Source organism: Ranitomeya variabilis, chromosome 3 (genome assembly GCF_051348905.1).
Source record: "Ranitomeya variabilis isolate aRanVar5 chromosome 3, aRanVar5.hap1, whole genome shotgun sequence".
Classification (NCBI taxonomy): Eukaryota; Metazoa; Chordata; class Amphibia; order Anura; family Dendrobatidae; genus Ranitomeya; species Ranitomeya variabilis.
In genome coordinates this window covers 545,103,892-545,118,861 of record NC_135234.1, presented here as the reverse complement: position 1 = coordinate 545,118,861, position 14,970 = coordinate 545,103,892, and the positions used below count along the sequence as shown (strand labels likewise).

At 42.8% G+C, this 14,970-nt stretch overlaps 1 protein-coding gene across 1 annotated transcript in view; it reads left to right on the top strand.

Annotated features, from left to right (window-relative positions):
- The window catches only part of IPO5 (importin 5), a 101,029-nt gene that overhangs the window by 69,785 nt on the left and 16,274 nt on the right, over nucleotides 1-14,970 (top strand). Inside the window, exons 18-19 of the mRNA XM_077297124.1 lie at nucleotides 6,874-6,970; nucleotides 13,399-13,571. Coding sequence (XP_077153239.1) covers nucleotides 6,874-6,970; nucleotides 13,399-13,571 — 270 coding nt within the window. The remainder of the gene's footprint in view (nucleotides 1-6,873; nucleotides 6,971-13,398; nucleotides 13,572-14,970) is intronic.

The following is a 14,970-nucleotide window of genomic DNA, read 5'->3' as shown; positions in this document are numbered from 1 at the left end:
TCAAATTTTGCAATTCCTGCGTAGTCTTTATTCAGTTGAGACAGATTGAAAGAGGAAGAGGGAGGTGATAGAGGCAGTGCTCCAACCTCCTCTTGTCTACATGGATGGAGGAGGAGGTTGGAGCTCTGCCTCTAGCAGCTCACTCTCTTCCTCTATATGGAATATTAATAGTAGAAACCACCACTGTCTATCTTAGCAATGTAACAATCTGTCTTCACTGAATACAGATTTTACATAAAAATGGAGAATTTTAAAAATGGCTCAGAAAGAAGCTAAGATATATTATAAAGTTTATTTTCATGTATACTACTGATTTTTTTAATTAAAATGATGGTTACTCCTTAACCAGTGATACAGCTTTATTGAGCAAATAAACCACAATGTAATGTAATAGATATCAATCGTTACTAAGATATCTGATGCTTTGATTTATTTCTTTGTATGTGGCTAAGAACTTGCCAGCAGGTAGTTAACTACTTGCCTGTTCTGCCCTTCAACACACTCTGCCTCAGCTCAGGCGGCGACTCTCCTGCTTCCTTTGACCTTTTATCAGTAGAGAGGCTCTCTTCCCCCCCCCCCCCCCCCCTGTTCTGTTGATGGGGCGTCATGCAATTAGACAGCAGGGAGCTGGCTATCAATCAACATGACATGGGCAGTGACACCCTGTCAACAGAGTGGAAGAGAAGGTGGTGCTCAGTCAATGTGATCTCACCAAAAGGAGATTTGAAAGTAGAAGCCTTCTGTGAGTGTTCTGAACTGGAGGAGATTGTCGCAAGACAGAGCAGGCATGTAGTTTGTCAATACCCTCCAGTAAGCTCTTAGCCCCATATGAAAAAGTAAAGTCCAAGAATGAACCATTTAAAACCAACACCTCTACGAATACATATCCCAACAAAGATGACAAACCCAATATATAATACATAATATACGCCACATAAACCACTGCTCGTGTAAATTTCATACCCTTCAGTGATCTTAACCCATATTCCTCAAAGCAATATTAACCCCTTCATGACCCAGCCTATTTTGGCCTTAATGACCTTGCCGTTTTTTGAAATTCTGACCAGTGTCCCTTTATGAGGTAATAACTCAGGAACGCTTCAACGGATCCTAGCGATTCTGAGATTGTTTTTTCGTGACATATTGGGCTTCATGTTAGTGGTAAATTTAGGTCGATAATTTCTGAGTTTATTTGTGAAAAAAACGGAAATTTGGCAAAAAATTTGAAAATTTCGCAATTTTCACATTTTGAATTTTTATTCTGTTAAACCAGAGAGTTATGTGACACAAAATAGTTAATAAATAACGTTTCCCACATGTCTACTTTACATCAGCACAATTTTGGAAACATTTTTTTTTTTTGCTAGGAAGTTATAAGGGTTAAAATTTGACCAGTGATTTCTTATTTTTACAACAAAATTTACAAAACCATTTTTTTTAGGGACCACCTCACATTTGAAGTCATTTTGAGGGTTCTATATGGCTGAAAATACCCAAAAGTGACACCATTCTAAAAACTGCACCCCTCAAGGTGCTCAAAACCACATTCAAGAAGTTTATTAACCCTTCAGGTGTTTCACAGCAGCAGAAGCAACATGGAAGTAAAAAATGAACATTTAACTTTTTAGTCACAAAAATGATCTTTTAGCAACAATTTTTTTATTTTCCCAGCGGTAAAAGGAGAAACTGGACCACGGACGTTGTTGTCCAATTTGTCCTGAGTACGCTGATACCTCATATGTGGGGGTAAACCACTGTTTGGGCGCACGGCAGGGCTCGGAAGGGAAGGAGCGCCATTTGACTTTTTGAATGAAAAATTGGCTCCAATCTTTAGCCCACACCATGTCACGTTTGGAGAGCCCCTGTGTGCCTAAACATTGGAGCTCCCCCACAAGTGACCCCATTTTGGAAACTAGACCCCCCAAGGAACTTATCTAGAAGCATAGTGAGCACTTTAAACCCCCAGGTGCTTCACAAATTGATCCGAAAAAATGAAAAAGTACTTTTTTTTCACAAAAAAATTATTTTAGCCTCAATTTTTTCATTTTCACATGGGCAACAGGATAAAATGGATCCTAAATTTTGTTGTGCAATTTCTTCTGAGTACACCAATACCTCACATGTGGGGGTAAACCACTGTTTGGGCACATGGTAAGGCTCGGAAGGGAAGGAGCGCCATTTGACTTTTTGAATGAAAAATTATCTCCATCGTTAGCGGACACCATGTCGCGTTTGGAAAGCCCCTGTGTGCCTAAACATTGGAGCTCCTCCACAAGTGACCCCATTTTGGAAACTAGACCCCCCAAGGAACTCATCTAGAGGCATAGTGAGCACTTTAAACCCCCAGGTGCTTCACAAATTGATCCGCAAAAATGAAAAAGTACTTTTTTTTTCACACAAAATTTCTTTTAGCCTCAATTCTTTCATTTTCACATGGGCAACAGGATAAAATGGATCCTAAAATTTGTTGGGCAATTTCTCCTGAGTATGCCGATACCTCATATGTGGGGGTAAACCACTGTTTGGGTGCACGGCAAGGCTCGGAAAGGGAGGCGTGCCATTTGACTTTTTGAATGGAAAATTAGCTCCAATCGTTAGCGGACACCATGTCGCGTTTGGAGAGCCCCTGTGTGCCTAAACATTGGAGCTCCCCTACAAGTGACCCCATTTTGGAAACTAGACCCCCCAAGGAACTTATCTAGATGCATAGTGAGCACTTATAACCTCCAGGTGCTTCACAGAAGTTTATAACGCAGAGCCGTGAAAATAAAAAAATAATTTTTCTTTCCTCAAAAATGATTTTTAGCCCAGAATTTTTTATTTTCCCAAGGGTAATAGGAGAAATTGGATCCCAAATGTTGTTGTCCAGTTTGTCCTGAGTACGATGATACCCCATATGTGGGGGTAAACCACTGTTTGGGCGCACGGCAGGGCTCGGAAGGGAAGGCACGCCATTTGGCTTTTTGAATGGAAAATTAGCTCCAATCATTAGCGGACACCATGTCGCGTTTGGAGAGCCCCTGTGTGCCTAAACATTGGAGCTCCCGCACAAGTGACCCCATTTTGGAAACTAGACCTCCCAAGGAACTAATCTAGATGTGTGGTGAGCACTTTGAACCCCCAAGTGCTTCACAGAAGTTTATAACGCAGAGCCGTGAAAATAAAAAATGTGTTTCCTTTCCTCAAAAATATTTTTTTAGCCCAGAATTTTTTTATTTTTGCAAGAGTAACAGGAGAAATTGGACCCCAAAAGTTGTTGTCCAGTTTCTCCTGAGTACGCTGATACCCCATATGTGGGGGTAAACCACTGTTTTGGCACACGTCGGGGTTCGGAAGGGAAGTAGTGACGTTTTGAAATGCAGACTTTGATGGAATGCTCTGCGGGCATCATGTTGCGTTTGCAGAGCCCCTGATGTGCCTAAACAGTAGGAACTCCCCACAAGTGACTCCATTTTGGAAACTAGACCCCCAAGGGAACTTATCTAGATGTGTGGTGAGCACTTTGAACCCCCAAGTGCTTCACAGAAGTTTATAATGCAGAGCCGTGAAAATAATAAATGTGTTTCCTTTCCTCAAAAATATTTTTTTAGCCCAGAATTTTTTATTTTTGCAAGAGTAACAGGAGAAATTGGACCCCAAAAGTTGTTGTCCAGTTTCTCCTGAGTACGCTGATACCCCATATGTGGGGGTAAACCACTGTTTGGGCACATGCCGGGGCTCGGAAGGGAAGTAGTGACGTTTTGGAATGCAGACTTTGATGGAATGGTCTGCGGGCATCATGTTACGTTTGCAGAGCCCCTGATATGCCTAAACAGTAGAAACCCCCCACAAGTGACCCCATTTTGGAAACTAGACCCCCCAAGGAACTTATCTAGATGTGTGGTGAGCACGTTCAACCCCCAAGTGCTTCACAGAAGTTTACAACGCAGAGCCGTGAAAATAAAAAATCATTTTTCTTTCCTCAAAAAAGATGTTTTAGCAAGCAATTTTTTATTTTCACAAGGGTAACAGGAGAATTTGGACCCCAATATTTGTTGCCCAGTTTGTTGTGAGTACGCTGATACCCCATATGTGGGGGTAAACCACTGTTTGGGCGCACGTCAGGGCTCGGAAGGGAAGTAGTGACATTTGAAATGCAGACTTTGATGGAATGGTCTGCGGGCGTCACATTGCATTTGCAGAGCCCCTGATGTGCCTAAACAGTAGAAACACCCCACAAGTGACCCCATTTTGGAAACTAGACCCCCGAAGGAACTTATCTAGATGTGTGGTGAGCACTTTCAACCCCCAAGTGCTTCACAGAAGTTTATAACGCAGAGCCGTGAAAATAAAAAATAATTGTTCTTTCCTCAAAAATTATGTTTTAGCAAGTAATTTTTTATTTTTGCAAGGGTAACAGGAGAAATTGGACCCCAACAGTTGTTGCCCAGTTTGTCCTGAGTACGCTGGTACCCCAAATGTGGGGGTAAACCACTGTTTGGGCGCACGTCGGGGCTTGGAAGGGCGGGAGCACCATTTGACTTTTTGAACGCAAGATTGGCTGGAATCAATGGTGGCGCCATGTTGCGTTTGGAGACCCCTGATGTGCCTAAACAGTGGAAACCCCTCAATTCTAACTTCAACACTAACCCCAACACACCCCTAATCCTAATCCCAACTGTAGCCATAACCCTAATCACAACCCTAACCCCAACACACCCCTAACCACAACCCTAACCGCAACACACCCGTAACCCTAATTCCAACCCTAATCCTAACCCTAATCCCAACCGTAACCCTAATCCCAACCCTAACCACAACTGTAACCCCAACACACCCCTAACCCTATCCGTAACCCTAACCACAAGCCTAATCTTAACCCTATTTCAAACCCTAGCCCTAATTCCAACCCTAACTCTAATTCCAACCCTAACTCTAAGGCTATGTGCCCACGTTGCGGATTCGTGTGAGATTTTTCCGCACGATTTTTGAAAAATCTGCAGGTAAAAGGCACTGCGTTTTACCTGCAGATTTACAGCAGATTTCCAGTGTTTTTTTGTGCGGATTTCACCTGCGGATTCCTATTGAGGAACAGGTGTAAAACGCTGCGGAATCCGCACAAAGAATTGACATGCTGCGGAAAATACAACGCAGCGTTTCTGCACGGAATTTTCCGCACCATGGGCACAGCGGATTTGGTTTTCCTTAGGTGTACATGGTACTGTAAACCTGATGGAAAACTGCTTCGAATTCGCAGCGGCCAATCCGCTGCGGATCCGCGGCCAATCCGCTGCCAATCCGCTGCGGATCCGCTGCCAATCCGCTGCGGATCCGCTGCCAATCCGCTGCGGATCCGCGGCCGATCCGCTGCGGATCCGCTGCGGATCCGTTGCGGATCCGCTGCTGATCCGCTGCGGATCCGCTGCCGATCCGCTGCCGATCCGCGGCGGATCCGCGGCCAATCCGCTGCGGGTCCGCTGCCAATCCGCTGCCGATCCGCTGCGGATCCGCGGCCGATCCGCTGCGGATCCACGGCCGATCCGCTCTGTGTGCACATGCCATAACCCTACCCCTAACCCTACCCGTAACCCTAACCCTACCCCTAACCCTACCCCTAGTTCTAACCCTAGTTCTAACCCTAACCCTAGTGGAAAAAAAAAAAAAAAAAAAAATTCTTTATTTTATTATTGTCCCTATGGGGGTGATAAAGGGGGGGGGGTTTATTTATTATTTTTTTTATTTTGATCGCTGTGATAGAACCTACCACAGCGATCAAAATGTACCTGTAAGGAATCTGCCGACTGGCAGATTCGGCGGGCGCACTGAGCATGCGCCCGCCATTTTCCAAGATGGCGGCGCCCAGGGAGGAGACGGCCGGACACCGGGAGGATCGGTAAGTATGAAGGGGTGGTGGGGGGGTGGATCGGAGCACAGGGGGGGTGATCGGAGCACAGGGGGGGGGATCTGAGCAAGGAGGGAGCGGACAGCAGGACGGGGGAGCCGGCAGGCGGACGGAGGGGACCGGAGGACTAACGGAGCACTGGGGGGGCGATCGGTGGGTGTGGGGGGGGGGCACTTTAGTATTTCCAGCCATGGCCGATGTTATTGCAGCATCGGCCATGGCTGGATTGTAATATTTCACCAGTTTTTTAGGTGAAATATTACAAATCGCTCTGATTGGCAGTTTCACTTTCAACAGCCAATCAGAGCGATCGTAGCCACGGGGGGGTGAAGCCACCCCCCCTGGGCTGAAGCACCACTCCCCCTCTCCCTGCAGATCGGGTAAAATAGGAGTTAACCCCTTCACCCGATCTGCAGGGACGCGATCATTCCATGACGCATACGCTGCGTCATAGGTCGTTTTGGCACCGACTTTCATGACGCAGCGTATGCGTCAAAGGTCGTTAAGGGGTTAAACATCACAGATACATGTGGTTATGATGTGGTAGTATCGGCCGTAATATTTCCCCTTTACCCATCTGAAGAGCGTTTTGAGAACTAGGGGGGCCTTTCCATCTGCAGCAGGAGTCGATGGTGAAAAAATCGCTTTCTAAATTGTGGGAACTCAACAGATCAATAAAATAGGTACACAGTAAGCCATTTGTGCTACTAAACTGTCAGTTATTGAAGCCGCAGAAAAGACTACAGAATGTGATCACCAGCTGCACATCACCCGTTAGTAAGTAGGCGTCTCACTGGTGAGGCCATTCTTGCAGCTTTGAGAATCACTGATTTAGATAGTTGCAAAGCCATTCACTTGACAGGTGAAAGTACTGGAGAAAAGCTTGGAAATATTTGTTTGCTTTGTTTACTTTGTAAATTATTCCATCAAACTTATGTTTTGTATGGAGCAAAAGAACACATTCATTGACTTTACTTCTCTTGTGTTTACAGGTTTGCTATGCTAAAGAACTGAAGGAAGGATTTGTGGAGTATACTGAGCAAGTTGTTAAACTGATGGTTCCACTCCTTAAATTTTATTTTCACGATGATATCCTTACAAGTGAATCTTATGTGTGAATCTTCTAAGAGCATTTCTGCAATATCCATCCATACTTGCTCAACTGTATTTGTAACATGCTTGGCCACTTCTCCATACAGGTGCCAGATAGGACAGGGAGTCATTGGTCCTCTTTCTGGAAATACATGATGTTCCCTTTGTATTTGCACCTATTGGTTATTTATAGCTTAACCTATGCCATCGATGTCTAACATCAGACCACCCCTTTAAGAGACTTGCTTAAACAAAGGCTCAAAGCAATCTTCCACCTTGGGACTAAAACGTGACTATTTGACATCTGTAGCTTTTTACCTGGTGAACTCTGTTTGACTTTTGTTGCCTCCTCTTCTCAGATCAATGTTCCCATTAGTCCTGCTTGGGGCCTTTCTCCTGTGCTGTGGGATAGAAAAGGCAGGGGAGGCATGGTTATGATTTGCCACTGTACTCTCCACACAACTGTGGCTAACAAATTGGAATGGCTGTGTATGACCGTGCAGGAACATGGTCTGATCATACTACAACTCCTGGGCAATGGGAAGCAAAATAGAGTATACAGACAAGACAGAATGGGATCTCAGCTGATTCTTTGTGAGGTAAAATCAGTTTTTACAGGCAGATAAATGTTTTACCTGAAAGAATCAGCGGTGAACCCCTTCTGACTTGCTTGTATACTCTATTTTGCTTCCTTCCCTGCCCAGATGTGGCGTGGCCAGACCATGTCCCTGTACGGCTAGACACAGCCATTACACAGTACATAACTGGAGCACATTTATAAGATGATCTCCTTGCAGGAACATTTTTTTAACCCCAGAGCTTTTTTCAGTTTTGCTTTTTTTGTATTTCGCTCCCCTCCTTCCCAGAGCCATAATTTTATTTTTCTGTCAATATGGCCATGTGAGGGCTTATTTTTTGCAGGACGAGTTGTACTTTTGAATGACATCATTGGTTTTACCATGTTGTGTACTAGAAAATAGGAAAAAAAAAATCCAAGTGCGGTGAAATTGCAAATAAAAGGGCAATCTCACACTTGTTTTTTGTGTTTGTTTTTTGCCAGTTTCACTAAATGCTAAAACTGACCTGACATTATGATTATCCAGGTCATTACGAGTTCATAGACATCAAACATGTCTAGGTTATTTTTTTATTTAAGTAGTAAAAAAAATTCCAGAATTTTTCTTAAAAAAATATAGTAAAATTGCGCTATTTTCTGATACCTGTAGCGTCTCCATTTTTCGTGATCTCAGGTTGGGTGAGGGCTTCTTTTTTTGCACGCCGAACTGACGTTTTTAATTATACCATTTTGGTGCAGATACGATCTTTTGATTGCCCGTTATTACATTTTAATGCAATGTTGCGGCAACCAAAAAACTTAATTCTGGCGCTTTGAATTTTTTCTCGCTACGCCATTTAGCGATCAGGTTAATTCTTCTTTTCATTGATTGGGCGATTCTGAACGCGGCGGTACCAAATATGTGTATGTTTGATTTTTTTTTTGTTTGTTTTATTTTGAAGGGGGCGGAAGGGGGGTGATTTGAACTTTTATATTTTTATATTTTTTTCGTATTTTTAAAAAACTTTTTTTTTTACTTTTCCCATGCTTCACTATCCTTCATGGGAGGCTAGAAGCTGGCACAGCCTGATCAGCTCTGCTACATAGAGGTGATGCTCAGTTAGCCCCCTATGTAGCTGAATTACAGCATTGCTATGAGCGCCGACCACAAGGTGGCACTTGCAGCAATCTGGCACCAACAACCATAGAGGTCTGCAGGACACCTCTGGTGGTTATGCCAATGCACCGCTGACCCCCAATCACATGACGGGGGTCACCGGTGCACGCATTTCCGGTCTGATGGCCGGAAGCGCTTGTTATATACCACTGTCAGTTTGACAGCGGCATTTAACTAGTTAATAGGCGCAGGCGGATCGCCAATTGTGGGCACATATCAGCTTTTCAAAACAGCTGACATGTCCCAACTTTGATGCGGTCTCCGGCAGGGCTGTGGAGTCGGTAAGCCACAGTTGTGACTCCGACTCCTGGATTTTATCAGGTTCCGACTCTGACTCCTTCATAAATGGCCAATTCGTAACAATAAATTTACTGTTGTAAAATATTAACATCGTGCTTATTCAGTTTCTCGCCATCATATAAGTAATCAGACTACTTAGAGCAAAAACTATATTTAATACAATACAATTAGAATATAGCAAATAACTTTTATAAACTTTTCTAAACTCTTGTAAGTAAATATGCAATAAACACTGTTATGCAGTTAATAAGAAGAAATCTATAAATTTGTCCTCAGAAAAAGTATTGCCTCTGTCAGATCCTCCTTCATGGATGCCCTAAAATCTGATCTAATTATTTTGAGAGCAGAGAACAACCTCTCTACACTAACTTGGGTTGGTGGCAAAGCAGTAACCACTCGGGCAACATCTCTGACAATGTCAGGATACAGAGGAATCGCTTGTTGCACTGTTAATTTTGATGAACGGTCAAATTTCTCAATTTCTTTTAGTGCACATGAAAAATTCTGCTGAAATGTACTGGCTGTGTTCTTTGATGGGGATGACTCTTCTTCTATGCGGGAACGCTTTGCACGGTCCTTGTGATCCAAATATTTTTCGAAATTAAATTCTTCATCAGTTGATGAGGGTGAAGATGTGGCTTAAGATTAACCCCTTCCCGACATGTGACGGTATAGTACGTCACATGTCGGGACCCCCGCTTTGATGTGCGCTCCGGCGGTGAGCGCACATCAAAGTCGCGACATGTCAGCTGTTTTTTACAGCTGACATGTGCGCGCAATAGCGGCGGGTGAAATCGCGATCACCCGCCGCTATTAACTAGTTAAATGCCGCTGTCAAACGCAGACAGCGGCATTTAACTACCGCATCCGGCCGTGCGGCCGGATATGAGCGCATCGCCGACCCCTGTCACATGATCGGGGTCGGCGATGCTCCTCCATTGTAACCATAGAGGTCCTTGAGACCTCTATGGTTACTGATTGCCGGTGGCTGTGAGCGCCCCCCTGTGGTCGGCGCTCACAGCACACCTGCATTTTAGCTACATAACAGCGATCTGATGATCGCTGTTATGTAGCAGAGCCGATCGGGCTGTGCCTGCTTCTAGCCTCCCATGGAGGCTATAGAAGCATGGCAAAAGTAAAAAAAAAAAGTTTTTAAAAATGTGAAAAAAATAAAAAAAACATAAAAGTTTAAATCACCCCCCTTTCGCCCCAATCAAAATAAATCAATAAAAAAAAAAAAAAAACTACACATATTTGGTATCGCCGCGTTCAGAATCGCCCGATCTATCAATTAAAAAAAAGCATTAACCTGATCGCTAAATGGCGTAATGAGAAAAAAATTTGAAACGCCAGATTTACGTTTTTTTGGTCGCCACGACATTGCATTAAAATGCAATAACGGGCGATCAAAAGAACGTATCTACACCAAAATGCTATCATTAAAAACGCCAGCTCGGCACGCAAAAAATAAGCCCTCACCTGACCCCAGATCACGAAAAATGGAGACGCTACGAGTATCGGAAAATGGCGCAATTTTGTTTTGTTTTGTTTTTTGCAAAGTTTGGAATTTTTTTTCACCACTTAGGTGAAAAATAACCTAGTCATGTTAGGTGTCTATGAACTCGTAGTGACCTGGAGAATCATAATGGCAGGTCAGTTTTAGCATTTAATGAACCTAGCAAAATAGGCAAGCAAAAAACAAGTGTGGGATTGCACTTTTTTTGCAATTTCACTGCACTTGGAATTTTTTTCCCGTTTTCTAGTACACGACATGCTAAAACCAATGATGTCGTTCAAAAGTACAACTCGTCCCGCAAAAAATAAGCCCTCACATGGCCAAATTGACGGAAAAATAAAAAAGTTATGGCTCTGGGAAGGAGGGGAGCGAAAAACGAAAACGGAAAAACGGAAAAAGCTCCGGGGGTGAAGGGGTTAAGTCCTCTGCTTGTAATTTTTTAGTCACTGTAAATGGGTGCTCTAGCAATTTTTCTAGCTCAGTCACCTGATTCCACTGACTTTCATTTAGCGTCAGTTGAGGGTTAGCCATGTCTACAAGAAAGGTTTTCAGTTCAACCAAGCGCTGAATCATTAAGTAAGTACTGCCCCACCGTTTGGCTTGATCAATAATTGCCCCTTTTCCAGCACGTCTCTTCAAAATTGAGTCAACTTTAGGGGTTCTGGCAATAGTAGCCAATTTTCTCACCTTGCCAATTGGTGCAGCAGCATGTCCTTCTTGCAGACTGTCTCTTATAGCCAGCTGTAGCGTATGCACAACACAGCGCATGTGATGAATGAAAGAACGTATTGACACAGGTTCAACAAGATCATCTAAACTATCATGTTGCTGTTCATCTGAAGCAACTTCAGTTTGCTCCTCAGCTATAATACTGTGTTCCTCTATTTTAAACATTTCTGTGTCTGTGGACCCAGAATGTTCTTCTAGCTGCTGGTCACCATCATTACTCTCATTCATTAGCTTAATAGTACTTATCATATTTGAAGCATTGTCAGTTACGACAGAAAGAACTTGCTCTTTTTTAAGTTCATAGTCTTGCGGAACCTTTTCCACCAAGACCTGGAGAAACTCACTGGTGTGATGAGCTTTGGTGTGTTTTACTGCCAATGTCTTGGTAACTATTTCATTTTTGTCACAAACAAATCGGACATTGATGGCAAAAGAGTTCACTCTGTGACGTGTGCAGGCGTCCATTTTAAGAAACAGAAAGCGTCCCTTGAGAGTTTTTTTTTTTTAAGTTCTTCCTTTTGTTTAAAAGCTTCTTCGATTACTAATTTTCTAATACTCTCTCTCTCCAGAGAAACACCAAGCTTGCGGGCCATTTCCCCATTCAGACACACAAAAGCTGGTCGTGAAAATAATGAAATAGGCACACTATCCTTTACAACAAGCTCTATGATCTGTTTTTTAAATATATCTACTGTCATTGTCACAGTAACTTTGTCACTGACAAAATATCTTGCAACTGATGGCTGCAAAGTTCTCTGCTCCTTTGTTTGGCTGGAAGAGCTGGGCACTGGTTCATTGGTTTGGATGCAGTCTTTCTCATCCACTGCTTTCAGTACTTCTGGATGAAAGCGCTGTAAATGTCTCTTTAGATTAGAAGCTCTGGTAGGAGCATTTTTATCTTTGCCTGAATATGCACTGATCTTGGCTTCACAGCATTTGTTTTCGTCTGGATCATTTGTCATACACTGACAGACATAATGTTTTCTATCTTGGGTGATGGTGAAATGTTCAAATACAGCTGATTTTATGTGACGCTTCGACATTCTCAGGTTTTTAATTCTGCATTCACAATCCAAATGACAATTGTTTTTCCTGAAAACAATTGTACAAAATTATTGCCAGGTCGTACAACTGATATAGTGGTCAGTAATACTGTTACTCCTCATGTACTCACAGTTAACTGATGCAAAGTTTGTTGAAAGGATAATACTTCTTACAGTCTTCCTCTTCTGAGTAGTAGCTGTGAGATGCTTGGAAGATGCACACCTAGTAAACATCTAGTCTAGAGGAGGAGCTTTACTACTAAGAATTTGCAACACATTTTCACTTTCAGTTTCATACATTGTAAGTTGGGGGGTTGGGGCAGCATGAGGATAACCAAGTATAAGATTAGATAAGGACAGTGGAGAACAGTGACACAAGAAGTAAGAAATGTCTCTATCTCCAGCAGAACTGCTTATCACTGTTGTTCATAGTTTGATAGAACATATATATTTGAGTGAAATTTATAAAATTCATATGAAAGTTCAATTATGAAATATTAATACATTTTTTTTAAAGTCGGAGTCGGTACATTTCTACCGACTCCAACCAAAACTAACTCCCGACTCCACGACTCCGACTCCACAGCCCTGGCCTGCGGCGGGGGTTCTGCCATCGGACGTACTATTCCGTCCGATGGCAGAAAGGGGTTAATACAGCCAGCTGTGAAACTTTTAATTCCAAGAGATATTGATTAAAGTGTACTTTGTTCATGAGACCACCCCTTTAAGCGAAGCAAGCTTCTCATTGAATTAGGGGCATCTGACAAATGGCGTGCACCTCGCTTGAAATCTTGATTAAATTGGGGACTGGAGTGAGATTTCCTGAGTGGGGAACAGCGCCACTCATTGTGAACTAGATAAGCTGTGGTGTGATGACGGAGCAGATAAACTGGCACATATACGCCAACAGATGCTAGTATTTTGCACAAATGCACATTTTTTACTTTTCAAAGCTTTTTACATCAGTTTTCTGTAATTTTAAAGCTTTGATGAATCGGAGTCAATATCTTTGGGAGATGTGTATGGATTAGCTCTCTGGCAGTATGAAGGGAGTTAAAATAAATTGTAAAAAATCTGCCAGTCTTTCCTTAACTTTCACCATACGCGTAAGAGTCGCTGCTGCAGAGTCAATGCCACTGTTGCTGGAATGTGCACGAGTGCGTGGTCCTGAGTACCTGACCCAAATGTGGCACTTCATGTGTGATGCTCTTATTAAAGGGATTGGAACCGAGCCCGACTCTGATGTTCTGTCAGAAATAATGCACTCATTTGCGAAGGTAAGTATTAGAACTCTACAGTGTTTTTTCTAGTTATTTTCAATTACATGATTAAGTTTTCTTAGGTCAATTTAAACATACTCTCAGTGTACCGAACTCCAGCATGTGGCTGTCTACATATAAGAAAATGGGTAGCCATGTACCAAACAATTTTCTAAATATTTCTATTTAAAAAAATAAATAAATTGCTCCCTAAATGACCTCAAAAGGACCTAGCTTTATTCTTATTTATTATAGCACCATTTGTTCCATAGCTCTTTACATGTGAAAATGGGTTTACGTAACAAAAAACAAGTACAATAATCTTGAATAAAGCAAAACACCTGACTGGTACAAGAAGAGAGAGGATCCTGCCTGTGAGGGTCTACAAGGGATGGGTGAGGGTACAGTAGGTGAGGGTAGAGCTGTGCGTAAAGTGGTTTGGTGGAACGAGGGTTTCTGCAGGTTGTAGACTTGTCAGAAGCTTTTCTTAAATAATCTAGGCAGCCACCTACTGGTAAATAATAAACTTTAAGTGTGGTGTAACTTGTGGTGTCTCGTAGACAAACAAGATGTGGGGTACTGCTGTGTTCATACAGCGTGCTTAAACACAGGGAATTAGGAGTACCTACTTTCCTACAAAGCTTTCTACAATGCTGCATCCCCTAAATCTCCCCCATCATTTCTTTACCACTCTACCCATGCTCTCCACTTTTCCAATAACATAAGCTCAACTAGCATCCTGCAAAATCTGAACCTTCTACCATCTCAAAAACTCATTCTGAAGCTGATCTTTGGAATGTTATACCCCTTTCCATCAGTTTAAGGCTAGATTCAAACACCTGTTTGTCATGGTCTGAGCGCGGACCGTGGTGCATACAGCCGGCCGCAGGTCTCCCCACCTGAAATCTGCACCCTCATAAAAGCCTCTGAGCGTGCTGATTTGAGGTCAGGAGACCTGTGCACTTCGTCTTTGAATGATCTCAGCAGGGAGTTTGTTCCAAACATCTTTAAGAACCAAGAAAAGATCTCCTGTGGATGTGCAAATCCTTCTATAAAATCCCAGACAGATTTGATGAGGCCTCTTTGGGGGGGCTGGCCCATATCATCACATGATATAAATTTCTCTTTTGTTCAATAACTTTGCATTTTGTTAAATGGGTATTCTCAATTTCATTTTTTTTCATTAGACACCATAAATATAAGTTTATAGTAAGCGGTTTTTGTTTTAAGGCCTCTTTCACACTTCCGTCTTTCTTTTTCGGTCACAATCCGTCGTTTTGTGAAAAAAAAAACAGATCCAGCAAATGGTGCGGCTGGATCCGTTTTTTTCTCCATAGACTTTTATTAGCGACGGATTGTGACGGATGGCCATACGTTTCATCCGTCATGCACTGGATGCGTCGTAAAATTGCTGTCC